Source organism: Phasianus colchicus, chromosome 4 (genome assembly GCF_987193195.1).
Source record: "Phasianus colchicus chromosome 4, bPhaCol1.hap1.1, whole genome shotgun sequence".
Taxonomy (NCBI): Eukaryota; Metazoa; Chordata; class Aves; order Galliformes; family Phasianidae; genus Phasianus; species Phasianus colchicus.
In genome coordinates, this window is record NC_143439.1 from 8,624,317 (window position 1) to 8,651,312 (window position 26,996).

Genomic DNA, 26,996 nt, shown 5'->3' on the forward strand with positions numbered 1-26,996 from the left:
TGCTTTCTAAATAAAGCATTTCTGTATCTCTTGAGAAAAATTAAGAAAAGGACCATGAAGTTTCTGTTGGCCAACAGAGGAGAACCATCTGCTGGAGCTGCAAACAATTGGCTGCATTTAGCAACCAGTGGTTGATGGTTTCTGCTCCAATAAGATGAATCAGTTTATTCAATGCAGGTGATTGAAAGTGGAGGAAAAAAAAAAAAAACAAAACCCACACTATTTTAAATGAAGAGGAAAAAGAAAAGTGGGAAAAAAACTGTTTAAAAAATGAAGTTATGGTTCCACAATGGCAGTATTTTTCTATTTCAAGTTTTTATTGTAAATTTCTCAAACTAATAAAATGCAAGTACATGCCATATAATGATGTTGGTGATTCATTAGCTTCATTGGTAGAGAAAAATACAACATTTTGGCACTTCCTTGTCTTTTTCCTTTCTTTCTTTGTGGTTTTCCATTTCTCTTCTGCAAACAGTTAAGATGAACTAAAGCATTCTCTGTTTTCCATTAGGTCTCATTTGCTACAGCTTTCTGCCTTTAAATTACTTCTGTACCACAGAATCTGGCAGGACTCATTGGAAGTCATTTGAGGACAACTACTTGATCTGGAGTACAGCCATGTACAGTACTTGAAGGCATAGAACAAAGCAGTATAAATTGAGATTATTTTACTAAATGTTTATGGCTCTTCTAGGGCAGCCAATAGAAATAAAGAAAAAAAATCTTAATTAGGGTATAGTATGTAAATACTCACTTTTTATTGCATGAAGGAATGCTTTTACCTTCTCTGTCTGAAAACAAAGACCTTTTTAATGGCTTTTACTTCATAGTGTCCCTAATCTAACATTCCTTATCTAATTGCTGGGGATTAGGTACATGTTTAAAAAAAAAAAAAAAAACTGCTAACATCAGATGAATTGAAGAAGCAATTTAAGGAGGACTGGCTAGGTTAATAGATTAATCAAGCTTGTGCAACTTTTCAGCTCAGGTTAAGCTCCATATCAGGAAAAAATGCAAATAGTAATATTAATAATATCTCATAGGAGCCAGTTTAAACATTTTGGACCAATTCTGTCCTTGTATGTACTCTTGCAGCCTCTTCAGCTCCTGTAAACTGCTGTTAGGGATGCAAGCACAAAGCAAATTCTTCCAGTCCACTTTAATGTATCTGAAAATGAGGTAAGTTAGTAAAAGGAATGATGATGTAAGAAGTCTAGCAATATAATAATTATCATCAGAATATTTTACAGTGTACAATAAAAGAATGCTGTCATTGGAGAAAGTGAGGCAGTGTGAAGAGAGAAAGTGAGGTAATAAAAGTTCCAAGGAAGTCGGGTCAGGAGATTGAGTTGTGCTCCCAGTTCTTTCCTGCTCCTCTAGATCCCTCCGGGCTGTGCCATCCTTCCCCACTATTTGACAGTCCTGGAGGCACTGTGTTCAATGTAATTTTGAAAGTGTGGCTCAGACAGGGAGAAAGAGCACAGTAAGTAGTACAGTGTAATGTAGAATAACATTCCTGCTAACTCATTTAGCTGTTACACAATAGAGGAATTCAAGCCATGTAAACTGTATTGCAAGGTGTTAGGTCGTGGTTTTTTTTTTTTTCTCTTACCCATTACAGTTTATATTCTTCTTGCAGCAGTTTCTTTGTCTGTTCAAGGACCTGGAATATATAGAAACGTGTTTTCAAAGCTTGACCAGTTACTTGAATTGAAATTAGGGTGAAGAAAGCTTTCCTACAGTCTTCCATGGGAAAAAAAGAGAGTGTCTGTGCAAATTGAATAGATAGGTTATTCCTAGGTGAGTTCTCATTTCCTTGTATGTTGTAAGTTAGAAATCAAGGGGACAAATGGACGGTAGCTTGAACTCCTTAGGGAACTCTGATAAATAGGCAGTGATGAATTTTCTGTATGCAACTCCTGTTTCTTGTAATACAAAGAGCAAATACAAACTTAAGGATATTTAAGATAGATGAAACATTTTGATTTTTAGTATGAAGATATATGTGTAGCTGGAAGCAGTATGTTTACACTTAAAGCATGCAGTGATTTTAGGACTTAGCAAACAGTGCAGTTATTTAGGGTTTCAAATTCATTGTACTCTTTCTGTAGTTTTGTGGCTTCCTTAACTTTGATAATAATGCAGTAATGAAAAAGATACGTAGTGTTTGAAAGACTGAAGTTCCTGGTTTGATTAAAATACAGCAATTACACCCGTGGGACAGATGCAGCTATGCATTTTCTCTGCCTTTTTGTCAAGTTACTATGCTTCAGATAAGGAGATGCTTGGGAAATGTCATCGGTACCTGATCATCCCCATCCTTCTAGGCTCAATGTGCCTTACAAGCTGGTGTGTTTGTACATTTGTCCCAAGTTACAGCAGGGGCCTTTTGCTGGACACAAATGCCTTCACTTACTGTGATTTTAGTGCAGACAAAGCAGTGCACAGGAAATCATACAAGATTTGATAGACCCTGAGAGGGTGTCCCAGATTCTAAGTGGGCATTTCGAAGAATTCTGGCAGCAAAACCATAATGATACTTTTCATATATCCCTATAGTAATGTTTAATTTGTGGAAGACCCTTAATAAATATTTTTGTTTTCTTTATATTGTGAGAACCTACAGAAGGCAAATGGTGTCTTGATTAAAATGAACAGAACAAAACACTAATGAGCAAGTATGAAGAAATATTGCTGATTTTATTACATAGCCACGCTCTTTGACTTCAGTATTTGCATATCATGTAACTCTGTTTCTCTTACACATCTTATAAATTAAGATAATATTCCATGGAGAATTAAATTTTATTTATTTGGTAGCTATCTAAGGCTTAATTTGCCTAAGGAAAATTAGCCAGAAAATTACTGTTGTGTGAAATATAGCAAGGGGTCACAGGGAAGGGAATCTGTTTTTATCTATTACTTTAATAGTATGTAGAATACTGATTTCCTTCCTCTCTTAGTACACGTTCAAATCTTGCCTCCCTTACTTCATTGGGCTGAATGTGGAATTTATTTAGATCTCAATCAGATACAGTAGTAACATGTTCACTTCAGCTGTATGAAATTTCCCGACTACTTTAAGTGATGCCAATTAAGCTCACAGCTACAGGAGTCACTTCAAATAAAAAGAGAGGAAAATGACTGAAAAAGCACAGAGTGTGCTGAAGGTTTAGGAGGTATAGAAGAAATGAATTCAACATTTTTCATTTTACTCACTAATGTGCCTATTCAATATGCACTAATGAAAAGCTGCTTGATTTTTGAAAGGGTATCTAAAGACAAATACCAAAATGGATTATATTCTAACAATACTAAAGAGTGGACACTTAGTTGCTTCAATCTTGGTTTTATGAAACAGAAGGGGTAACAGCTAAAGGAGTGGTTCTTTCTTTTGAGTGTAGAGTTCAACAAGCTATATGTAAAAAAGAATTCATAATAAGCATATAAGAAGCCAGGGAAGGTTCATCTCCTATCCCAAGCACTCTGTAGAAAACTGTAAACATTACATTCTAAATAAGTAGTGTAGTGAAGAAAATTTAAGCAAAGAACATCTTCCTTTCTCTTCCAGTCACCTTGTATGCCTCTCAGACTGACTGCAAGCTTTTCTTTGTTCTGCTTTGTATCTAGCTGCTCTTGTCTGCTTACTATGGGATCTCTTTACAGAAAGTAGTAGTTCTTGGGGGGAAAAAAAAAAGTGTGAAGGTGGTTACTGCAAATCCTTAAGATTTTTTTTTTTTCCTGTAAAAGTAGGGAGCTAAGTAGCAAGGACAACTTGGCAGCATTCAGTACTCTTCTCATTTGGGCTCAGCAGCAGAAGAATTGGAGTGAGAATGGAGCAATACAGCGGTATGGTTAAAGAGCATTGTTGTCCTACTATTGTTGTATGATATCAGAGTGTCTGATTCAGTGTTAGGGAAATATGTTTGAAATTACTGAATTTGATATGGTATTCAGTCTTGCAAAATGTGGACATCAGGTTAATGTAAGTGTAATATAAAGAGATGTGCAGAAACTACCTTGGAGGGGAAAAAAAAAAAAAAAATCAGCTATGGGATAAAGGAAAATAGAAATGAAAAGCAAAAGTGGAAAAGTTTATTGTGGTCATTAAGAGTAGGATAGAAACCAATAGATAATAAACCCAGTAGATAATGGAAAAAGAAAAGGTTCGTGGAATTTAGGGGTAACTGTAAACTCACACATTAAAGTAAGAATTGAAAAGAGAAGCAGGCTGGAGAAAGGGAATTCCAGACAGATGAGGCAGCACAGGCTGAAGGGCAACCCCAGCTGCGTGATCATGAGGATGGGATGGTGAGGAATGCATGAGTGGGCAGTAATTGGATGATGGACACGAGATTAGAGTCAGGGTGGAGTGGGGCCAAGAGGAGTTTTTGAAAAAACAGGATGCTAAATATAAATGGGATTCAGACATTTACTGTGTCAAAGTGACATAATTATGGCAGTTACATTGTATTATTTTCTGGAAGGATGAAAGCTCAGTCCTTAAGGTTTTAAGTCACTGGGGCTGAGGGACAAACTGAAAGAAATAAATTGTATGAATGGAGGCAGGAAATGATAAAAAACCTCAATGGTGATGTAGGCAGAGAAAGTAATTAAGTAAATTCAGCTGTACCGATTTAGTTTTAAATTTAGAATAACTTGGAAACATTCCAAAATAAATTTTCACCTTTCTATTTTTAGTTGTAAATAGAGCTGAAGACATTGTCTTTTTTTTGGTTTTTTTTTTTTTTTTTTTTAAGATCATCATACTCAATAACTCATTTTCAACCTATCTGCTAACTTAACTGGGTTATCTCAAAGTTCATTAATTCATTTTCAAAAGCTGTCATTCAGATTCTCTGATGTGAATGTATTTTACATCCCCAGATAACCTTTATTATGAGAAAATGTATTTCAGTGGTTGGACAACTTCAGGGTTAATGTGTTTCAGTCTTTGTATTTATTAACTGGAGAAGGAAAAAGAAAAGTCTCAAAATAACAGATTACTGCTGGTTGAAAAACTTAATGTCTAATGATCAGGTGGTAAATACATACTCATAATTAGAAATTAAGCCTAATTTAGGCTCTTAATTACTGTCTTTTTCCATCTATATGCAACATTGCACAACTAATGAAAACCACTTAATTGTAATATTTTGTGATTTTAGCCTACATTCTCCATCAGATAACTTTTTCCTTGACCATGTTCATGGGTATCCTTTGCTTCCCACAGTGGGCTTTTCCTTCAACCTGAAGGCACTGCAGGACTGCATTGAGGACGTGCCTGCAGTGCCTGTGTGCCCTGGGAGGGGTGAGCCAACCCTGCCTGATTGCCCACTGCAGCTGGGAGGAGGGTGGCTGTGAGGTCGGTTACTTCAGCTCCTGAGGAAGGAGCAGTGTTCCCAGGGCCCCACCACAGGTACCTGTGGTCTTGCTGAGTGATGGAGAGCTGGGAATCAGGTTAGTGGCTTGGTTTCTGAAAGAAAACATTGAGATGATTTGGGATTTTTAGTCAGAGTTTGGCATGCTGAGCACAGCTGTTGAAGCACCTGGTCTGTGTGGAGAGTAACAGCAAGCCCACCCTCGCTGAGGTGGCTGCGGTTCCCCTGAGGTGGCAGATAGTGTGGTCTCCTTTCAGAAGGGAACTTCCACCATTACATTGCCTTTTTTTTTTTTTAGCAGTTTAAGAAATGAGTACGTTCATGCATTGATCAGCCCAGTGAATGCTATGGGGAAGCTAAGCAAAAGGTGGAAGAAATTGCCCCTGGGTCTGCAGTTGCTGAATGGTAGTGTGAGGCTTGCTCCCTGCCTGCTGAACTGCTTTGTACTTCTGTACTTTCTTTTATGCTAGCATTTTATTTTGGTTGGGAGTTCAAGATACAGAATGGTAAGAGAATTTTTTTTTTATAAATAAGCTCTTAGATAGAAAATCAAAATCAAATGTGGCATAATATAGCACTGAGTTCACTTGGGGGCCTCAGGCTGTACTGTATTACAAATAGCACTTGAAAGTCAGTGTATTCTGGTAACTTGACAGAAAAAAAAAATGTTTATTATTCTCTACCAGTTTTTTCAATAACAAAATTTTTAACTTGTATTTTTTGAATTAGAGATACCTTATGATTTTCTGTTAAAATCTGTTGTAAGTTTTAACTGATGAGACATAAGCATGTTTAATTGTTGGCATGGGCACCTCATGTAGCAAAAAGACTTTCATCTATCTGTGTAAAACTTTTCCAAATCACTTCAGGTTTTTCTAGCTGTGATTAAATAATGGAAACAGCTGCAGCTATTGCGTTCTGTCTGTGCTGCTGCTGTGCTCTTTCCTCCATTTTGTGTTGTTCCTGCCACTGCATCAGGCTGCCTCAGGGCAGTGGGTTTGGGCTGAGAACATTCCTGGTCCTCCTGGTTCTCTCACAGGTATAGCAGTTCTTGGTTACTGATGTTTCAGAAGAAGAGATGCTTGAATTGTGATGTTGGGGCCTCTGTGGCATGTCTGTGATGGTGTGTCTTGTTCCCGCCTTTCACACCATGTGTGTGCTTCTGCCTCCCTTTAATTTTCAATCCTCTGCAGCTGTGTATGACCGCTAATAAGATGCATCCGCCACTCCCCACACCTGTTAGTCTTTGTATTTCATAGAATGGTTTGTGATAGAAGACACCTTTAAGATTATCTTGTTCCAGCCCCACTACTATAGGCAGAGACATCTCCCACTGGACCAGGTTGTTCAAAGTCTGTCCTTGAATGCTTCCAGGGAGGGGGCATCTGCAACTTGTTCCGGTGTCTCACCACCCTCAAGGTAAAGAATTTCTTCCTAGCATCTAGTGTAAATCTATCTTCTTCCAGTTTAAAGCCATTTTCGTTTGTCCTCTCACTATGTGCTCTTATAAAAAAAAAAAAAAAAAGTCCCTCCCCAGCTTTCCTGTAGGCTTCCCTTCAGGAACTGGAAAGCTACTATGAGGTCCTCCCAGAGCCTTCTTTGCTCCAGGCTGAGGAGCTTTGACTTTTCAGCCTGTCTTTATAGGGGAGGTGCTCCAGCCTTCTGATCATTTTTGTGGCCCTTGTCTGGACTGGCTCCAACAGCTCCATGTCCTTCTTGTATTGAGGGCCCCAGAACTGGACACAGTACTCCAGGTGGGGTCTCACGAGGGCAAAGTAGAGGGGCAGAAGCACCTCTGTCAGGCTGCTGGCCACACTTCTCTTGTTGAAATCCAGGATACGGTTGGTCTTCTGGGCTGCAAGTGCATATTGCTGGCTCACGTTGAGTCTTTCACTGATCAGTATCCCCATATCCTTCTCCTCATGGCTGCGATCAAGCCATTATCCTCCTAGCCTGTATTTGTTCTTGGGGTTGCCCTGACCCAGGTGCAGTACTTTGCACGTGGCCTTGTTGAACTTCACGAGGGTGGCGTGGGCCCACCTCTCAAGCCTGTCCAGGTCCCTCTGGATGGCATCCCTTCTCTCTAGTGTGTCAGCTGCGCCACTCAGCTTGGTGAATTTTGATTTGTTACATCCCCAGTGCCAAAATGTTAAACACTGCTCATCAATTGCGTCTTACATTTTCCTTCTGAATTTCTTCCCTTTACCTGTTTTGCATGCTGGTGGGGAGCAGTTCAGATATCATACATGCCTTGCTGGCAAGAGCTGTTCCATAGCAGGATCTACTGCAATGAGCTGATACTAGGCAAGAAATGCGAGTCTGGCTTGGCTTAGAGCAGGTCACTGCAAGCTGAGCTGCCTGGGGAGCGCATGCAGCCTCAGGGCAGTACCTGCAGAGAGTTCAAATTCTTTTTCAAGTCAGAATTTTCATTGAAACTACTATTGCTTTGTGATCTGCACAGAGTAACCTTGAATCTTCTTTCCTCTTTCCATTGGTGATGACAGTTTGGAGGTACCATTTGATATCTTGTTTTTTTTTTTTTTTTGATTCACGTGTTCCTTGCATGCATTCTTATGCAAAGAATGTGTGAATCGAAAAGCATGACCTTTATGCAAGGAAATGAATCTCACACTGTTCAGGCTGCTCACGTCTTTGTGTAGCATCCCTCCTTCAGTACCACTACTTCAGTGGTTGAGGCAGCTGTAAATTTAGTATTTGTTTGGTTTTTTTTAATTATATCCTGGCATGTTGAAAAAAGGGAGATTGAAAACCCAGGAAAAGCTGCTAATGTGGAGATGAATGAAAATATCTATTCTGTATGTCCAGCACTTAAAATGGAAATAAAGAGAAATATGCTCTTTGGAATGTTATGTGTCTCTTTGTACTTCTTACTCAGAGCTGAGACACTTAATGACATACTTTAAAAAGCACAAATATGTTAAGTATCTGTAAATCATTACGGTGTGACATATGAGACTACTCCCATCTTTCAGTTTGTAAATATGATTTATATTATGTTGCAAGAGATCCAAAAAGTTCTCTCTAAGCCAAAAACAAGGAACCCGTTGGCATCTGCAGGTTTTTGACTCATCAAAGCAGTTAATAATCTTCATCACTTGGAATATTAAATTGAAAGCGGCACGCTAGTTTAAAAGATTTTTACACCAGGAATTTAGTTGATAGTTGCTTTTCTTTGTTGTGTGAAGGATGGTGCTGCTTCTCATGGGTTTAAATTGATAACTGTTTGTTTCTCTACAACCTGGGATCAATCCAGTAAATCGTGTCAGGGTTGTGAGTCAGCCCATCCAGTTGTTCTCTGTGAGTCCATCCTGTGACATCTGACGTGTCGGTGCAGCTATTGCAGAGCATCTCAGTAGACAGTCTAGATAGAACTGGAGTCATGAAGTAACATTTGCTTCTTGACACAGTTTATAATAAAGGGCTTAAAAAGTGCGTGACACCTATTCAGGGCTTTAAATCACTGTGAAAACTTCCAAAGGCAACTTGGCTAGAGCTGATGGTGTTGCATGTGATATGTCTTACGTCTGGGTGAGTGTTTAGTCCTGTCCTCCGGCTAGAGGTCAGTTCTTAAAATGGCAAAAGATTTTTTTCTCATTGCAGTATTTTTAGATTTAATAGTGGAAAAAATCATGTGCAAATGTACAGGAACACTTTGGGGACTGTTAGCATATATAATGTGTAGTATCTTCCATCTCTAATCTGTTCTTCCTGCATTTGTGGTCCCAGCCTTGCTTCTCATAGTGGCGTAGAACTAAAGGGTAAGTGTCTAACCTGACAATGGGAATCCTGTCTTGACTTTGCTGAAACAAAACTTGGTGCGCTCTGGAAAGCAGCCAGCCAGCCAGAAACTGGTATGAAAGCAGAGGGAGGAATGTTCATAAGTGTAATTAGATGAGAAAGCCTGGTAGCTAATACAAGAGCATGGGACTTCCAGGAGCTTTTCGTCTCGTAGCCTGACCGAGAGAAACAAACGTATTTCTTTGAAGGGTCTGCAGGAGCCTGTACCATGAGGATACAGTGTGCTTTTCAGAAGCATGCTCCTCATTCTGCCAAATCAACTATGATGAGGGCATTTGGGGGCTGCTTGGCTGATGAGATTCAGCTGCAGCTGCTGCCGCTTCATGGTAGTGCTTGTGGACTTCTCTGGGTGATGGAGCACGTGGAAGTAATATAGGTCACAGGACCTTATCACTGCTGTCCAAGAGTGGGGGAAAACAGGCGAGTATTACTAGGGTTGAAAAAGTAATTAAAGTGCCTGAGCATGTAATTCCACATATGATAGGATTTCCAGAAACACCCACTGTTTCAGATGCACAAACACGTTACAGTTCATCAGCTATTTGTGGTAATTGTATGTGCGTTATTAGCCCCTGGCAAAAGCAGGGTCACTTAAGTTAAAGAGTGTGCATGTACAATTACCATGTTTGTCAGTTGACTCACAGTATCTTAAGTAATTTTCCTTTTTTTCTTCCATTTTTTTTCTTTTTTTTTTTTTTCTTTTAACTTTTCTTTCTTGACTTTCAGCAGAGGCAGTGGTATGTCAAAATTATGAGCTTGGTGTCTTTGAACAGTTGTAATCCTTAGGAAACCTGTCCCTACGTGGGTGCTGAACTGGGGTTTGGGCAAGGAGTTGTAGTCTCATCTGCTGCCTACATCCTGCAAAATGATTTTGAGCAGAAAAGTCCATAGTGCTGCAGAAGGAGCGTGGCTAAAAAAGATCTGATTACTACATCTATTTTTGGGCTATTGGAAACTGATCAGATATTGCCTGCTCCTTATGCTAACCTGCAGGAGTGGGTCTCTATCTGCTGGAGGTGTGGGAGAGCATCCAGGATGAAACCAGCATTCTTGAATGTGTTTCTGGATTACAACCACATTTTATCATGTTTCTGCTCGAAGTTTGGAAAAACGTCTTTCCTGTTCGTGTCTGATGAACTGTGTCTCAATGGTTTGAGATGTCTGGTGCAGAGCTCCCGGGCTTCTTGGTTACTTTTTGTTTTATACCTGACATTTTAAAAACAACTTCAAATCCAATAGGAAAAACTACAGGTGAAAGTAAGTTAAACTTTTATTTGGAGCGCTAAGGCTTTTTAAAAATTTAGATTTGGGTCATTGCTTTAAGTGAATGTTATAGTGCCAAAGCCGGGGCCTAAGGGTTTTGCTGCTGCTGCTCAGTGGGAGCAGTGGAGCTCTGAACAAGCTGGGTCTGCTGTGTCAGCATGGGGGTTGAAGGCTGCCAGAATGGCACTGGTGCACTCCTGTTGTGGGATACGGCGCTGGCATGGATTCAGTGTGGGTGCAAGGGAGGAGCAGTGCTGGGATGCCGTGGTGCTGCCTCCTGGCCAGACTTGACTGGTGCTGCTACCAGTGTGCAAAGCCAGGCAGATATGCCTGCATCTGGAGGCACTGAGCCTCCTGTTTCCCATATCTTGACTATGCTGTGGGGACTGTCCTGCTCTTGAGAGCCCTCAGGATTCTGTGAGCCCACACTGCTTTGCTGTTCTGCTTCCCAGAGGATGACCTTGGCAGGGTTTGTCAACAAGCAGCATTAATTTTTTGCTTCTTTCTCTGGCTTACTAGCACCACAACTCCCTTGGTGTGGGGTGGCTGAAATTTCTCAAGGACCCTGCCTTTCTGCTGAGGGAAGTTAATCCTGCTGCTGAGTCATTGAATTCAAAAAGGTTAAGTGAAAGCTGGAGTAACACATTAAGTCTTTGTCTGTCTTTTTACCATCCTTAGGGGATTCTAGTAGCAGTATCAGCAAAAAAAACCCCACAAACAACAGCTTGGAATGAGGGGTGAAATTTTGTTATTACAATTGTGTAATAGGAGTGCATTATTATGCATGCAGGGTGTAGAAACATGTTGCATAGGGATGTTTATACAGTCTGAGGACAAGAGCCAGGCATTAAGCTTTTGGGTATTGCAGGAAAGTCATCTCTAAAGATGATGAATCAGAGCATGGTGCCTCTACGTCCCCGTGCTCCTGCAGTTCCTTGCAGTGTTTCAGTCCCCTCGGGACCTCCTGCTTCATCCCTGGTGCTGCGTGGGCTCAGTGGAACCACAGGTGGGACCTGGCCAGGTCCAACTCATGTTTCCACCTATGGCTCTTTGTGCTTTGTACTGCCAAAGTTAGGAGGCCAAGTGGATAGCAATTAGAAGTGATACTTTTGCCCCTGCAGATAATGTATCTCCTTGGCTTTCTGACCATGAGAATAGTTGTAGGATAACTGAAATAGTAATTCAGTACTAATAAGGCTTATCACTTAATACTGGCTGAAGTTGGAGAGCTTCTGCATTTGTTCCATGTTGCAAAGGAAGTTTTGAAGAAAAAAAAGCATGAATTATTGAGTAATGAATTCAGGATTGACTTTTTTTATTTACTTAATAGGCCAGCAGCAGTGCAGCATTCTTCATCAAAGCCGAAACAAAGAGGAGGGTTAAAAATGAAAACTAAACGTGTAATTGCTTTTATTTCCATGTTGAAATTTATTTTGTTGTGACATCTCTGAAGGCACAGGTATTTTATTCAAGCTTTTGTTTCATTTGATGGAAAGCCTGTGTTCCTTGGCATCATAGAATCACCAAGGTTGGAAAAGACCTACGAGATCATCCAGTCCTATCAGCAGTAGTTATCACTAAACCGTGTCTCTCAACACAGCATCTAAAGGTTCCTTGAACACCTCCAGGGTGGGTGACTGCACCACCTCCCTAAGCAGCCTGTTCCAGCACCTGACCACTCTTTTGGATTCCTAACAGCCAGCCTGAATCTCCCCCAGTGCCTTATTGATACAAAAAAAAAAAAAGGGGGGGGGGGGGAAGGTTGCCTTCGCAAATAATAAATAATTATTCCACTGTTTATCTCCAGTTTGTGCTTGGCCTTTTATTATTAATTTAAATAATTACTAATTACTGTCAGTTTTTGTATCTTCAGAAAGTTTCTGCTTTCTGTGCTTGTTACCCCTGTGTTTATTCTCTTATAATTACCAATGCCAGAATTCTACTTTCTACAAGTTAGATTCTGTTTCCAAGGACTGACCTTTGTATGTCCAACTCCATTTAGCTCCTTTGCAAATTAATGGAAGGTATAAATAAGGGGATCTTAAAAGGCTTAGTAACATCTGGAAGAACAGAGCTTTTGAGATCTTGAAAAAGGCAGTAACTTGGGGTAGCCATTGGTGATTTATTCCTCTCATTTAACTTTTTGACTTGCTCTCCTTCAAAAATAATTGCCTATGCACAATGCAAGTGCTTGTTGAAACGGTAATGTCAATATGTTTCTATAGCACCTGTAGGTTTAGCCAAAGGATGTGAAGTTATAATTATTTTTGGCATTATGATTTACTTTCACTTCCGCCTTGAAATAAAAGTGTGAAAAGGTTGAGTGGGCTTTACTGTGTACTATTCACTGTGCAGGAAAGAAAGAAATCTTTGATATTTCTACTTCCTGCAGTAGTTCTCAAGATGACTTAAGAGTACTTAGACCTCCTTTTCCAAGGTATCGTTTCATGTTGGAAAAGTGTTATACATGGGATTGCTTTAAGTGTCATGAGCATACCTATGATGCATGGTTTTTTTTAATGCATTAAAACCAATTCTGTTATTACTTGAGATTTTTAACTTCAAAAAGATGCATAATGAGGAAGAGAATAAAGCAAGAGTCTGAGGAGGTTGTGTGTTAGCGGGGGCTCCATTATACTGCTTAGACACCCTGACAGTGTATAACTTGCTACTATTTGTGTTGGTATTTAGTTACGCTTTTGGCACTCAAAAAAATGCAGAAAGACAGACGTACACTTATGTACAAGGTGGTGAGCATAGAGTTACAAAACCAGAGGGTCTCATTTGCTTTGTTTTAACCTCCATTCAGCAATTTTATATACAGATTCCTTGAGCTTCTTTTGAATCTTCGCCGTATAATTTCTGCCTTAGTTCTGACCACTTCTTCTTTTCAGTTTCTGTTAGTTTTGCTTCAGTGTTTAATCTTCTTAGTTGAACGTCACCATCTTGCTGCTTGAAAATCACAAGTTAGGTAGACTGTGAAAGTCCATTTTTGGCTTTGTTTTTATGTCCAGCTCCCCCATCCTCCAAGTTGTTATATTTGGGCTTGGATTTTACTTACTGAGGAAGAGGGCAGAGAAGAGATGGAAGGTTTACTACTGAAGAAATTGTATTTGTATTTCCAAATGCTTGCTGAGGGAGAGAGGCCTTGAAATCATTGGAAGAGCAAGATTGTAGGATGGTACTTTTTGCCATACTGGACACTAAACTGTAAGCAACCTTTATCCATCAGGAAAATTACTTCTCAGTTGGGGAGATGTGAAAGTCAAGATGCAAGACAAAATGAAGAAAGGAAGAAGAATTTTAAGGTATTTTTCTGATTTTCTGATGATCCAGTTGAGTATTTAATATTAAATTCAGGCAGTGTTTTCTTTTGAGGTATGCTGGGAGGATATTATGAAAATGAGAATAGCAGTTGTTTTTGTCTTTGCTTTTATATTCAGTTTTTTTTTTTTTTTTTTTTGTAAATTGAGTTTTTTAGGCAAAACTGGAGCACTGCAGTCAAGAATATGAAGAACAACAACAAAAAACCTGCAGAAAAAAGGCTGTGGTAGCTGTGCTCTACTTGGTTATGATTATATGAGCTTACAAGAGGCATCTTTTCACAAGCATTTCCAAAGAAAGCAAGAATGGGTTTAATTTTACTCCGCTTTATTTCTCACTTTCAAGACACTGATTTTTGCTACACGTGTAAAAGAAAAAAAACTATGTAATCAAAGTTTGCCTCCTCTCATGGGAACCTGGGGAAAGACAAAGGTACTCTGGCACTGAGATAGACTGAGCATTGGGTGGAGAGTCTCATCCCTGTGCTTCATTATGGTTCTGGCCTCCTTCCAAATTACAGTTCTTTCCTTGGTAATGTCTGTTTCAACTGTAGATGCCATACCAAGACTAGGTATTTTGGCTGTGATTCCAGTTGTTCTAGTTCTCAGGACAAGTGAGAGTTCCCTGCTGTCTCACGCTGTTGTTTCCTTTGTCCTGGTCTTTTAGTTTCTCTTTTTTTCTATGCCTAAAGTTGTACATTTCATTAAATCCAAATGGAATGGTCCAAGAGATGCCTGGATCTGTCTGAATAAATGTTTCAGGTTACTTGTACTGATTCTGTCTCTTACCAGGTAATGCTTCCCATTTCCTTGCCTATTAGCTTAGGAATTAATTGGGTTTTTTTTCCACTTTTGATTTCTTGCATTAAGATTAGGCCAATGACCAGTTCTATAGGGACCTCTAGAAATAGACCCACTCAAAGCTGGCCTCTTCTGCAGTGCTCAGGCTCACCCATCATCTTCCAGTCTGCTTCTCACCCTGCTCTGTTTGCTAATGTTTCTTTCTAGTTTCTTAATCGAGATACTGTGCAGAACTGAGTCAAATTCTGTACAGAAGTAGCAGATCTCATCAATGCTTGTCTTAGCAGCTAAAAACAAATCAAAAACCAAAGCTATGTCAAAAAAACTAATTAGTTTGACAGACTTCCTTTCCATGAAGCTTGTTTGATATTAATTGCTTTAAATTACTTGATGCTTATTAATTAAAGTCTTTATTAATAAAATCCTAAAACCTACTTCTCATTAGTTGTATGGGCTCAATACCTAGGTGACAGGCTATCATAAAGTTAATCTCCCCAATTACTCATTTTATGTATTGCCACATCCCAGTTCTACTTCCAGGATTTTGGAGCTTCGTGAGTGTTAAGGACTTAGGGAAAAGGAGTGTTATTAACTTAATTAAAGCTCTTCAGTGCTTTTTTGTTACTTTTAGTGGAAGTGATTTGGACCTAGCAATCCTAAGTAGTGAAATGTTAGTAAGTGTTATCTGACTTTTCATATACAGAACATAAATTTCTGCAGTATATCTGTTTCTTTTTTTTTCCATTATTAGCAGCAATTTCACTATTTTAATGATAATTGATACATTTTTTTTCTTGTTCCAATACAATTTAACATGCCTTTTTGTTACTTTGTTTATAGCAATGATGATTAGTACTTTGCCTTTCTTATCTTTTAACACTTCTAATTAATCAAACTTTGTTTCCTTCAATTTTTCCCATAGATTTACCAGGGCAGATGGGCTTGAGGCATGTAGTTTGGAGCTGCTTTTCCTGCTATGCTGAGTAAATATTTTTTTTCCCAAGTTATCATCTGCATCTTCATTTATTTTTTCAATTGGTTTGTCTCAGAAGGATTCTAAGATTTACAGAACTGGATCTGACAGAGTATAATTGTGCACTTCTTTAGAATACCTAAGAATTAAGACTCAGGATGATGGGAGTGACTTGACAACCTGGTTAGTAAAGAATTTTGATTGTGTGTTGTGTGTTTGTGTGTGTGTATATATTCTGGTGCTTTTATCTTTTTCATGGGTTCGTAGGTCATTTTCTGTAAGTGTAGAAAGGAGCAAATCCCTGGATAATATTTTTTTACAGATATTGTTGTCTATCTGTATGTGGAAATAGATGTTTTAAATGATTCTTAACAGCTCTCAAACTTTTGAATTTTTATACTACTAAAAACAAAACTTTGAAGAAGGCTAGAAATTGATTGACTCCCTCATTTGATGCTTTTTAATTAGGTTTAAAAATGGAGAATTCCTAATTCCAAATGGAGAACCCAATGGAGAATTCCACTGAGTTGCAGACATAGCTGTTGTGTGTCTGTTGGGTGCCATTCATAGTGGTGCAGTCACTTGCAATCCAGGTTGTGACAAACCCTTGTAAGCTGCTGCAATTCTGCCGCTAAAACTACAGCAAAATTCCAAGAGGGTGCCACAAAGCAAAGGCTGAATTGTGCAATGTCTTGTTTCATCATCCATCGTTTGCAAGGTCTCTGTTCTGAAATCTGAGCAAGATTTTCCATATAAACTACCTGTTTCAGGTGAGAGGCGGCAGTGGTACCCCTACAATTGGAGTTGAATGGCTGTGCAAGGAGTAGGTGCTTTGGGGTGAGGTTGAAGTGCTGGTGAAAGCTGATTGAGAAATGCTGTAAGACTGGGGAAGTGTCTTTTGCAATCTTGGTTAATGCTAATGTTAAGTATATTAAAGGAGTAGATAATAGATTAATTATCTTAGTTAATGGTGAGGATTTGTTTCCCATATCTGGCTGGTATAGGAGCTGTGTAACCACCCTGCTAAGCAGGCCATTTCTGCAAGTAGGTGGGCAGCTGTAACCTCTGAAGTTTTAGGGTGGTGCTTTGGGACATGTCTGCTTCTGCTAACCATGCATCTCTGGAGCAGATTTGCTGGCACAGCCAAAACGTAGGCTTGTTTTACTTAAAAGATTTTTATGGCTCTGAGGAGAGCATCACTGCTGTCCTGAGCTTTCTCAGCTTCCCAAGGTGCTGTGTCAATATATCTCATGTGTACAGTGGTTAGGCAGAATACCAATCAATTGCATTTCTCATAAATAACAAAACGTATACCTACAGCAAATGTTCAAGACTGCTCATATTGTGCAGTAAGGAATAACTTATGCTTGAAACAGTATAAAGTTTAGACCAGATCTCAACAGGAGGATTTGAATGTAAATTATTTATAGTATATTTCAAAATGCTCTCATTTAATGATTGATCTCCTTAAATGCTTCTGTACTTTTGAGAGACATTTTCATCGTTCCGATCTTTCCTACAGTAAGTTCTCCTTAAGCCATTGAGACATCCTAAGTGACCTGTATTTCTTCATTCCCAGACTCAATGGCTGAAAATGACAAATGAAAAGGTACAACTAGTAACTTTTCAAATAACTTTTTTAATTTTAAACAATGGGAATGCTTGCTTTATAGAAGACCACCTTCAAATAACGTGTCCAAACTGAAAACTTTTTGTGAAGGTTTATGCATTTTCCTCTAAAACAAACAAACAAACAAAAAAACAACAACAAAAAAACAAACGAAGACTCACACACAGAAAAAGAAACAGGCCTATCTTCTTTTTCTCTTGCTGCTGTTACCTGAGATGACCTGTCAGCATCATGACTCGGAGCTCAGTGGTGATGTAACTTGCAGATTATTGAGCAAAGATGTAATTTAAGGTGAAGACCAGGGATTCTCGCTGTTTCAAACCAGAATTTTTGCCTTTTAAACTCAGAGAGACATTGCCCTCTGCACTGCACAAGACCAAAGCAGAGACCACTGCCCTGCTCAGCCCTCAGTGGCATGGCTGGCTGCTTGCTCCTGGCCTGTGCCTCCCACTCTATGTCCCTTTTGGTGCAGTGCCAACTGTAGATCATGCTTTGTGTGCTCCAAGAGCTTTGTTGTTATGTCTTAGGCTACCTTTAACACTTAAGGGTTTTTTTTAAGTCATACTTTGGAAAAGGATGGAAACACTGTGAAAATCCAGTGTAATCTGTCTTCTGAAATGACCAGAAAAACTACGCAGTGTTTGTTGTTACTTTCATTTTGCTTCCACTAGTTTGAGCTAGTTGGGAGTTTTTGGTTTTTTTAATTTTTTTTTTCCCTATTGCATGTTTTCATTTGCTGTGATCTGATTTGGAGGTCAGAAAGTCAGGTTTCCTTCCTGCAATTTGTGCTGTTTCATTAGAAATGCAGGTTCTGGAGACGAGCCTTGTCCTGAACCACATCTGTGCAGCCCTCTGCTCTTTTGGCATACTGATCAAGCCCAGGTGTGCTTCCCTGCTGCTTGATTTCTTTACATTTCACCAGTACCTGGGACAAGATGAACAAATTTCTTTATGTCAAAGTCTTTCAGTGTCTTGGAGCAGCATTGGCCAACCAGGAGACAAGATAAGGTGTATCTGGGGGTGTTATTTTTCTCAATCTAGTTGTGCAGGCATGTCTAACTTGCGGGCTGTGCGTGGCCCAGCACAGCTCACAGTGTGGCCCCACACCATCATGGTGGCAGCTCAGCCCTGCCAATCAGGCTGGCCCAGCTCTGGGTGCACACCCATCACTCAGCAACAACCAAATGTCAGTGTGCTACTAATGCTGTCTGTGGGGCATGGGGAAAGTGCAGTGCAATGCCAAAAGAAGTGGTGACAAATAATTGTATGCATTTTGATACGCTGGCTTAATGCAGTCATGAAGAGTGAAAAATAAGCAGCCATGCTTTCTGTTTTGATAAGGGAAGTTGAGAATAGTTTTCAAAATTGCAAATAAAATCATCAATTTTTTTGTGTGTATTTGCTACTCCATTTTCAGTCAAAAAAAAAAAAAAGCTGTGAATTTTTGAATGGAACGTGTATCAAGCAGATATTCAACTCAGAATTTGTTTGTGTCTCTTAATGAGACTTCTATAAAATCTTTCTTACCTGAGAAAGATATGTCTTCACTTTTTGGCAGTACATACGTTTGTGAACAAGCGTTTTCAAGGGTGAAGTACAGGAATAGTAAAGCTTCATGAAAAATCTCTGATGATCACCTTGAGAAATCACTAAGAATTGCAACTTGCCATCAAACCAGACTGATGCATTGGTTTCACAAAAACGAAGTCAGATATCTCAGTAGTGTCACTGAATTCCTTCATGCGGGGGGAAAAAAGCACCCATTGACATTCACTGGGGCTTTCAGGATGTTTATGGAGACCAAACAGAATGTGTGCATAGTGAGGTGGTGGGTGGTGCATTTCAGTAGTGGTGACAGTGGTTACCTCCACTGGTGCACATTTTTACAAGCAGAGCATGCAGGCTCTTGTTCATCAGTAGTAAAAATGCATAGCTAATGGTGGTGACTATGTTCAAAAATATTGTTTTGTAGCTGAGAAATTGCTAGATCATACATTGTTTTTGTGCTCTTTGTATTGGCTGTAGTTTTCATGGAAATAGCAGGAGGCATTTCTTTTGGAGCAACCTACGTATATGCAGCCCAAGGCAATTCCTCTTTACTCCTTGCAGCTGAGTCAAGCCAAAAGGTTGAACACCCATGTAGGGTTCAGTGATGTCATTTGTGCTGCACTCAGGAAACTGAGTTCAAAGTATTTTTTTCCTCAAGTGAAACTTTTGAGACTGTATTACATTTGAATACATATGAATGTGCTTTATTTTGAGAAAGTGTTAGTTTTAAATTGAAGGTTAACAGTTGAATATTCCTTCTACAGCAACGACTGTACACTGGCTGCAAGTACCTTCCTGATTCGCTAACACCAGCAGATGAAGGAACACCAGGCAGTGAAGGATACTAACCTACTGCAGTTTGCAGCAGCTTTTGACATGCTATGGAGGAAAGGAAAAGCTGTTGTGAAAAGCTTGGGGACTCCTGCTTAACTATCTATCCCTAATGGGATAATATTTGTCTATTGATTTTCTATCCATTTTCTGTGAGATGCTTACTAAGTGGGGATTTGCATATGGATATGAGTGCTGACAGGCATGGTTGCAAACTGGTGACTGTTCTGAGCACAACTGCATGAAATGCCTCTTGTTCAGCAAGAACTGTTGCACATACACCAAACATTTTTCAATGAAACAACTGCCTCAGCAGTTGCTGTAAAGCATTGTTGTGACAATCTGGGGAATCGGGAAAAAATCATGAGGAGACAGTAGTACAGTGTGAACTTTTAAAGATTTCTATTGCCTCAGTAGTATTAAACAGTGTAATAAGCCCATTCAGCTTTCTGAAGCAAGATGGTGAACTTCAAGTTGCCAGCAGCAGGCGTTTGGAAGCAGGACAGTAGGTCTTAACTGAACTCAATGCTGCATGTTTGTGTGAAACATAACTTCTTTATCTAAGGTATCTTCCATGTGTGTAGTGAAGGTTAGTTTGCTTTCAGTCACTTCATAACAGAGTACTGAAAATGAATTCATTTAGGGTCATCTTGGTATATGTTACTCCTGCAGTTTGTGGTACTCTCTCATTAATCTGCACATGTGCTCCATCCCAACGTAGCCACTCTAGAAAAAGCAGTAATAGCACTACAGGAGAGATTGTCCCATGGGCTTGAAATCTTTTCCAGATAGGCTTCAAAAGGCAAATTTTTTTAAAAGGTGTTTGTTGAATGGGCTTACCAGTCCAAAACACTGCCATACTACTGCTCAACCCTTTGCCAGTCTTGAAATTCATTGCTAACGAAGTCTTCAGAAGAGTATTAGTGATTTGAAAGTAAGTACAGTATATCAGGCATGGAGCTGACTGGTGCAGAGCCAGTTGCAACACCACCTCCTCACCTGCAGCCTCTCGCTGAGATGGCAGCCTCTTTGCAGTCTGTTTTCTAGTGGTTTATATACATGTAGTCTAACTTAATATCTTCAAGAATAAGAGAAAAAAATGAGCAGAAATTTCACCTCCATGTTGCATGTGACCTTTTGTCAGTACAGCTCAGCTTCTGTTGGTAATGGAGCGTATGTATTTTGAGGCTTGTCTTCCCAACAGTCTGAAAGGATTTCATTACATTTCTTTGTTTTTAATGGCTTTTTCAGAACTTCTGGCCTGAAGAACATGGTTTTTAAAGATCTCTCATTCAATCAAATTCCTGAAAATGAGCTTGTTACAGCCTACTCAGACTTGCTAATCTAAATATGCATATCCCTAATAGATGTAAATTAGAAGGATGTTTAAACAACCAATGGGCTGGAAATTATTAATCACCCTCCCATGAAGCAAGCCTCTCATTCTGAATCTAAGTAATCTGCTGCTTTTTGTTGAGCATTTCTTCTGTGTGAGGTTGTTAATAAAGTTATCGAGCAGATAACTTGGGTTCCCTGCTTTTAAGATTTTCTTGGGCTTAATTTTATTGCCTGTATTGGTCATAAACCATATCACGTGGGAGAATTGGCCAGTGTCTTCATTTTTCCTAATGAATTTCCAATTCATTATCCTGGATATCCTTCAGTTTTCTGCACAGCCTGTCATTTGTTTCCAGATGATAATGGGCTTTTACTCAAAATTCAGCAGCTTTATTTTGCATAGCAGAGAGGTGGGTTGGTGCCCCTGTGTAGCTAATCTCAAGCTGGTTCTTCATTTCTCGCTTGATCCCTGGCACTGCTGCCGTGGGCACGGTGCTTGCTGGAGCAAGCATCACAAGTTCTGGAGGGATTTCCTAGGCTGAGCATTACAGCTGCATTAAAGGGGGAAATGTGTTATTAGGAGAAGATTGAGTGGTTTCACATTGTCTGGGCACGTTTAGCTGCAGAACTACAAGTACTGAAGGGATGTTATCACCAGTGAGCTTATTGGCAGCCTCTCCCTGACTTACCTCTCTCTGTAGTATCTTTATTTGGGAGGCTATGAAGTTGTCAGTCGGATGAGTGTAATTTCACTCTCAGTACCCCCTCTTTGCTACATGAAGTTAGTTAGCAGGCTGATCTGTGTAAGTGCGAAATCAAGCAATTGACTCATTCACATCTGTTAAACAGAAATTTGAGTTTCACATAAAATATTGCACGTACCTCATAATCTGTTCAGGAAGGATAGAAGCAGTATCTTCAGAAGTTCTTTGAGCATGTGAGTTGTCCCACTGCGTGTCAGTAATGTTGTTTGTATCAGAACTTTTCTAAGGCAAGGATTTTCATTTGGTTTTCTCTTTTAGCCACATTCTTGTCTCTGGTGTGTAAATGACTGGGGGAGGTATGGGAAGGGGAGAGTTCTGACATTTCCTGGAGTACTGTTTTGTGTGTCACACACATTGGTGGTACCACAGTTGTTGTCTTCAGGATGTCCTTCTGGCTAGGCAACTTACTTTCTACTTGAGGGACTTTGTGATACCGGCGATGCATGCAGAAAATGCATGTTGTACTTCGACGTGAAGTATTTGACTATGGATTTCAGTAAAGAAAAGCAGTAGACCTCACTCCTTCTCTTAATTTATGAGCTATAAGTGATTGCATTTGTATTGCTTTTTTCCATGCCTATCCTTAAAGTTATTTAATATCCTCTGTTGCGGTTTTCATTTTTAATTTTTAAAAACGAAACATTTTAATCACTTCCATGCGTGTGCAAACTTGAAAGGGTAAAATTATTGCATCATCATTTTATAGCAGTTGGCAGAGATACTATTCTTACTAATTTTAACCCAAATCACACCGACTTAAAGCACTTCTCATGCAATCTTGGTTTTCAATACATTTTTCTTACACTTAAGACACAATTTATGTGCTCTCTGTAAAGATTCAGAAGACTAAATGACATTGTCCCTGTTTGGATGACCTTCATTTTATCTGGTACAGATTTTCAAATGGTAATGTTGTGGCTCTTATGATAGAGTAGTCCCCAAAGTGATGGTCTCTCATCGCTATCAAGTTGATAGTGGTGGATGATAAAAAGAAGGAGATGATTATAGTATTTTATATTAAAAAATGCCAAATCGTCCTGTTACAAATCTGGTCATAAAAACTAGTTGAAGAAGGGAGGAGGAATGAGCCTCTTCAGGAACTGTACTTTATTCATGAATTCAGTTTTGATTATTATTATTTTTTTTTTCCCAGATTATTGCAGAGACTTTCCCAAAGAAGCATAAATATTTCCTTTTAATAGTTCAGGAAATAGCTTCTGACTTCTACAAAGCAGGGTGTAATATTGCTTGTCTGAATCTAACAGAAATCATGATACTTCCAAGATACAGAGGTCACATGTATATAATTAGTCTGCTGTATGAGCTGTTTGCCTTGAAACGTGTTATTGGCCATGGTCTTTTCCCTTGTTCAGAAAGGAACTTTCTTGCTGCCCTTCATTTAAAACCTACTGCAAAGATGAAGCAGCGTGTATCCCATGCTGTTTGGACTGCTCATTGCCCAGGCAGACCTGGCCTCTTCACGTCCATGCAGCGAGTGATGGATGTCTTTGGTGGAAGTTCATTAAGTTTGCTAAGCAAGGAGAGTTGCTTTCTCTCAAATTTATTCTTGCTTTCATTGCTTCTGAATGAGGTAATGCAGCTTTTTATACACACCAGATCTATGGGCTTTCTTAGTTTTGATAGGGAATTGAATTATTTTGGCGAGGCTTTTGCAGTACATTACTGCTTCCACATTTTTCTTCTTCGTATCTTGTGTTCCTGTTCATTTCTTACAATTGTTTTATCCAATTTCAAGTATATTTTTAACATAAACATAACATGAAGAATAAAAGTCTGTGCCAAATAGGAAGTGAGAGTACTTATGTTTGAAGCAAAGAGGTGTTTCTGCTGCTGAGAGTTCCATCCTGTGTGGAAAACTAAAAATTCAGATAGTGCTGCTCATATACTGGCATTGTTAATTTTCAATTGTTAATAATGTTTGAGTGCTTGTAAACAAATCTCAGACAAGAGTTAATTTAGTCAGTCAAGTGATAGAATCTTTTACTGCATCTTTTCCTGAGCATAATGTATATTGCTGCATATCTCTTAAGACATATGAGCACAGTTATTTGTATGAACTAGAAAACCATCTGTTCAGAATTCACTGTCTGAAAACTTGTTTCCTGCAATGGTTTTTCATTCTGATTTCAAACCCTGGTACGTTATATATTTGCATCTGGCGGGGGGAGACGGGAGGAAAAAAATGCATCTAGCTGTGGAAGTAATTCCTGTGTGATTCACAGATATGTTTTTTTTTATTCAGTGGAGAACAAAATCAAAAAAATCCTTGCTTGGGTCAGTAACAGTTAAGAGTGAAACAGTTGCAAATGTATGCTTTTAGATAATCTCCAAAAAAAAGTCTTTATTGCTAAGCTTCTTTGGAAGCAGAAGTTCCAGGGGATGAAACTTTAATTTGAAGAAGTAACAAAATATTAACTGTGGTAATTCCTAGGACTGTTCTTTCATTGGTACTGACAATGCTTTAGGAGTTGTGGCTGGCCTTTGTGATGTGCCAAAATCTGTAGATGTGGTTCTTTGATTCAGTCCCAGATTGAGGACAGAGGCTTCATGTTTCTTTGGAGGCTTATTTCATTTACAAATATAGGTAACCTTTACTGGGAAATATTAAAACCTGAGAAACAGTATATTTTGAGAATAATGTTTGTCAGAAATGAAAGTAAATGCGAAGCAACTAAAATAAAATGTTTGCCTGTAAACTCTACCAGACTAAGGTTAAATTTCAGTGAAGCCATTGGTAGAATGGCAAGCAGAAAATATGACGCTGAAGTAGAGAGGAAAAAATAAGTGAATGTGTTGAATTAATGCTGTCTCAAGGGGGACACAAAGCAGTTGTGCTAGAGGATGCTTGTTAGCAGTTAACTGCCCAAGCTTAGGACAACAGCTAAAAGTCAAGAACATCTAAATGCATGATCTTATGTTTCTGACAGCACATCATCCCACTTCTGTAATTAGTTATATAGTGCCTACGCATGATTCTGATCCTTTTGTGTGGAGAGGATAATCCTCTATGCTGTACTAAAGGAGCATGTTTTAGTGGGATATTAATACCTTAATGAAGATGTGGAAAACAAAGACTTGGGGTGCTGTTAGACGATACAAAAACACCATTGTGAAAGCAGGGTTCCTCAGTGTAGGCAGGGGGTTACCATATAAACTGGAGGACCAATCAAACCATGGAGTCTTATCCAGTCTTACAGCCAGGCCTGCTGAATATGAAAGAACTTCAGTGCTGTACTAAAAAAGCTGTCACTGTTTCCTTTAGTTCTGGTACAAAAAAGGGAAAAGATGAAGCTCAACTTCTCAGTGAATCTCTTACTTCTCAGTGATAGATATAGCTGCTTTGTTTATTTAAATAAAAAAATAAAAAAAAATAAAAATAAAGCTTCAGGGAGACCTATTTTAACTCTGTTTGGACAATTCTGTTAATTGTAAAAAAACCATTAGAGTTTGGTTGTGTCCTATTATGTCTAAATGCAACTTGGAAACTATAGAATAAAGCATTTCAAATGGCCATACTGGACAGCCTTACAGCCATCCCAAAAAAAGGTTGAATAGAATTTTCAAGTGGACCAGTGGTTGTTCTTATTTTCTTTCTATGCTTCCTACTTAAGATTAATACTTTTAATCCCAGACTGAATAAGGTAGGTTCTATCTTAATTGCTTCTAATTATCGCTGTGTGTGAGTAGAAACTACGTATGTATTGAAGCAACATAGCTGGATCCAGTGCTTAAGTTGTGATTTCAGAAGATTTCTTTTCCTGGATTACTGCGATGACCTAGCATAGATGGAGGAAAAAATGATGGATTCTTTTCATACATTTTACTTCTATTTGCTGTAGCAGTAAATTCTGTGGTTTTGGCTGAGTGCGGGAACATGCAGAATTGTATTTCTGGGTAGATTATCAACTTATTTTTTCCAGTAGCAACTTGAATTATAAAGAGGAAACTTCTAAAGATTTTTGAGGGGTAAGTTGAATGTGTGTATATGAGTCCTATTTTTCTGCAGTGCAGTTGAAGGGCTGTGCAGAGAGAGAATGTAGAAAACCTTTGGCAGAATTTTCAGAGCAGAGCACTCGTGCTGAATAAAAACTAAGCAGTCAAGGAGAAAAAAAAAATCAAGAGAAGAAAAAAAAATTACCTTCCAAATAGAGTCTGGAAAGCTAATGAGCGTATGACATCATTTAACTAGTTATAAAAAGATTACAGCTCTTCTGATCCAAGAAACAGACCCTCAAGATTTCTGCCGTGCCGTAGATGAAGGAGGTCCAGCTTTGTGCTGCTGGAGGCTGGCCTTGCCAGTTCTAGGCAGTGTTCAGGCTCTAGAGTGACCTGGCAGAGCTGAGTCTTACGGTGGCTGGGTTGGCCATGAAACAGCATGGTCTCCCCTGTTGTTTGGAGCTGCACTCCTCCTCAGGTGGTCCGCCAGCAGCCTGAACTAGCCACAAAGTGCCCTCTGCATGTGGGCTGCCACCAGCTGTCGTCAGCCACTGGCAGTTAGGGAGATGATGCCTTCCTTGGAGGGCAACTGGAAGAAAGCTGACTGCAGGATTGGCATTGTCACCTTCTTGCACTTTATCTGGAGCTGTGTGCACTGCTCACGCCAACCCAGGGAGGCTAAAACCTCCCACGGCGTAACTTCTATCCTAGCAGGATTTCATGTAGAGGCCAGGCCGCTGGTTTGTATGGTGGTTGGCTCTTCATGGTGGTACACTGCTGCTTGTGTTCCCTTCCTGCTTCCCCAGAGCAGCTTTCTTGTGAGAGCCTCCATGTTTCATCCTGAGAGCTGGTAGAGCCATGGAAACATCACTTCAATTTTTCAGTCTTAATAATTATATTTCAAGCTAAGGATGTATTTTTAGGAGGAAAAAAACTTATGTAACTCTTGATTTATGGCACTGGCTTAAAGAGCTAGCAAACCTGGGATTTTCCTCTCCTGTAGCTTCGCTTTAAGCATTTCCCTTTATGGCAGCAGGGAGGCCAGCATATGACTCTGTTCTTGAGAGCAATTCAAACCTTTTATAAATCTGCTGAATGTATTTTGCTCTACCACGTTTAGATTGTGTAGACAGCAGAAGTGAACCATGGAGTGGAGACATACTTGACGTTAAGTGAGAATCGTGAAAGATGGGGAAAAACATGTCAGTCCTCTGTCTAGGGGGTGGAGGTGGTTTCAAGACAAGTGGGTAGGTTTGTTCTGAATTAAAGACTTTTGAAATTAGTTACATAGGAACAGGGCACTTGTCTGCAGTGCACGTGTGTGTATGGAGATAATTAGTAGTGACTCTGGAGAGGAATCCTAAAGCT

General features: G+C 39.4%; 1 protein-coding gene across 7 annotated transcripts in view; it reads left to right on the plus strand.

Annotated features, from left to right (window-relative positions):
• Positions 1-26,996, plus strand: part of NR3C2 (nuclear receptor subfamily 3 group C member 2) — a 198,134-nt gene that overhangs the window by 60,463 nt on the left and 110,675 nt on the right. Inside the window, exon 1 of one of the 7 annotated variants that reach the window (XM_090138555.1) lies at positions 12,678-13,771. The exons of the other annotated variants lie outside the window; for them this stretch is intronic. Coding sequence (XP_089994681.1) covers positions 13,734-13,771 — 38 coding nt within the window. The 5' untranslated portion in view covers positions 12,678-13,733. Of the gene's footprint in view, positions 1-12,677; positions 13,772-26,996 lie in introns of those variants that run through there. 7 annotated transcript variants of the gene reach the window in all.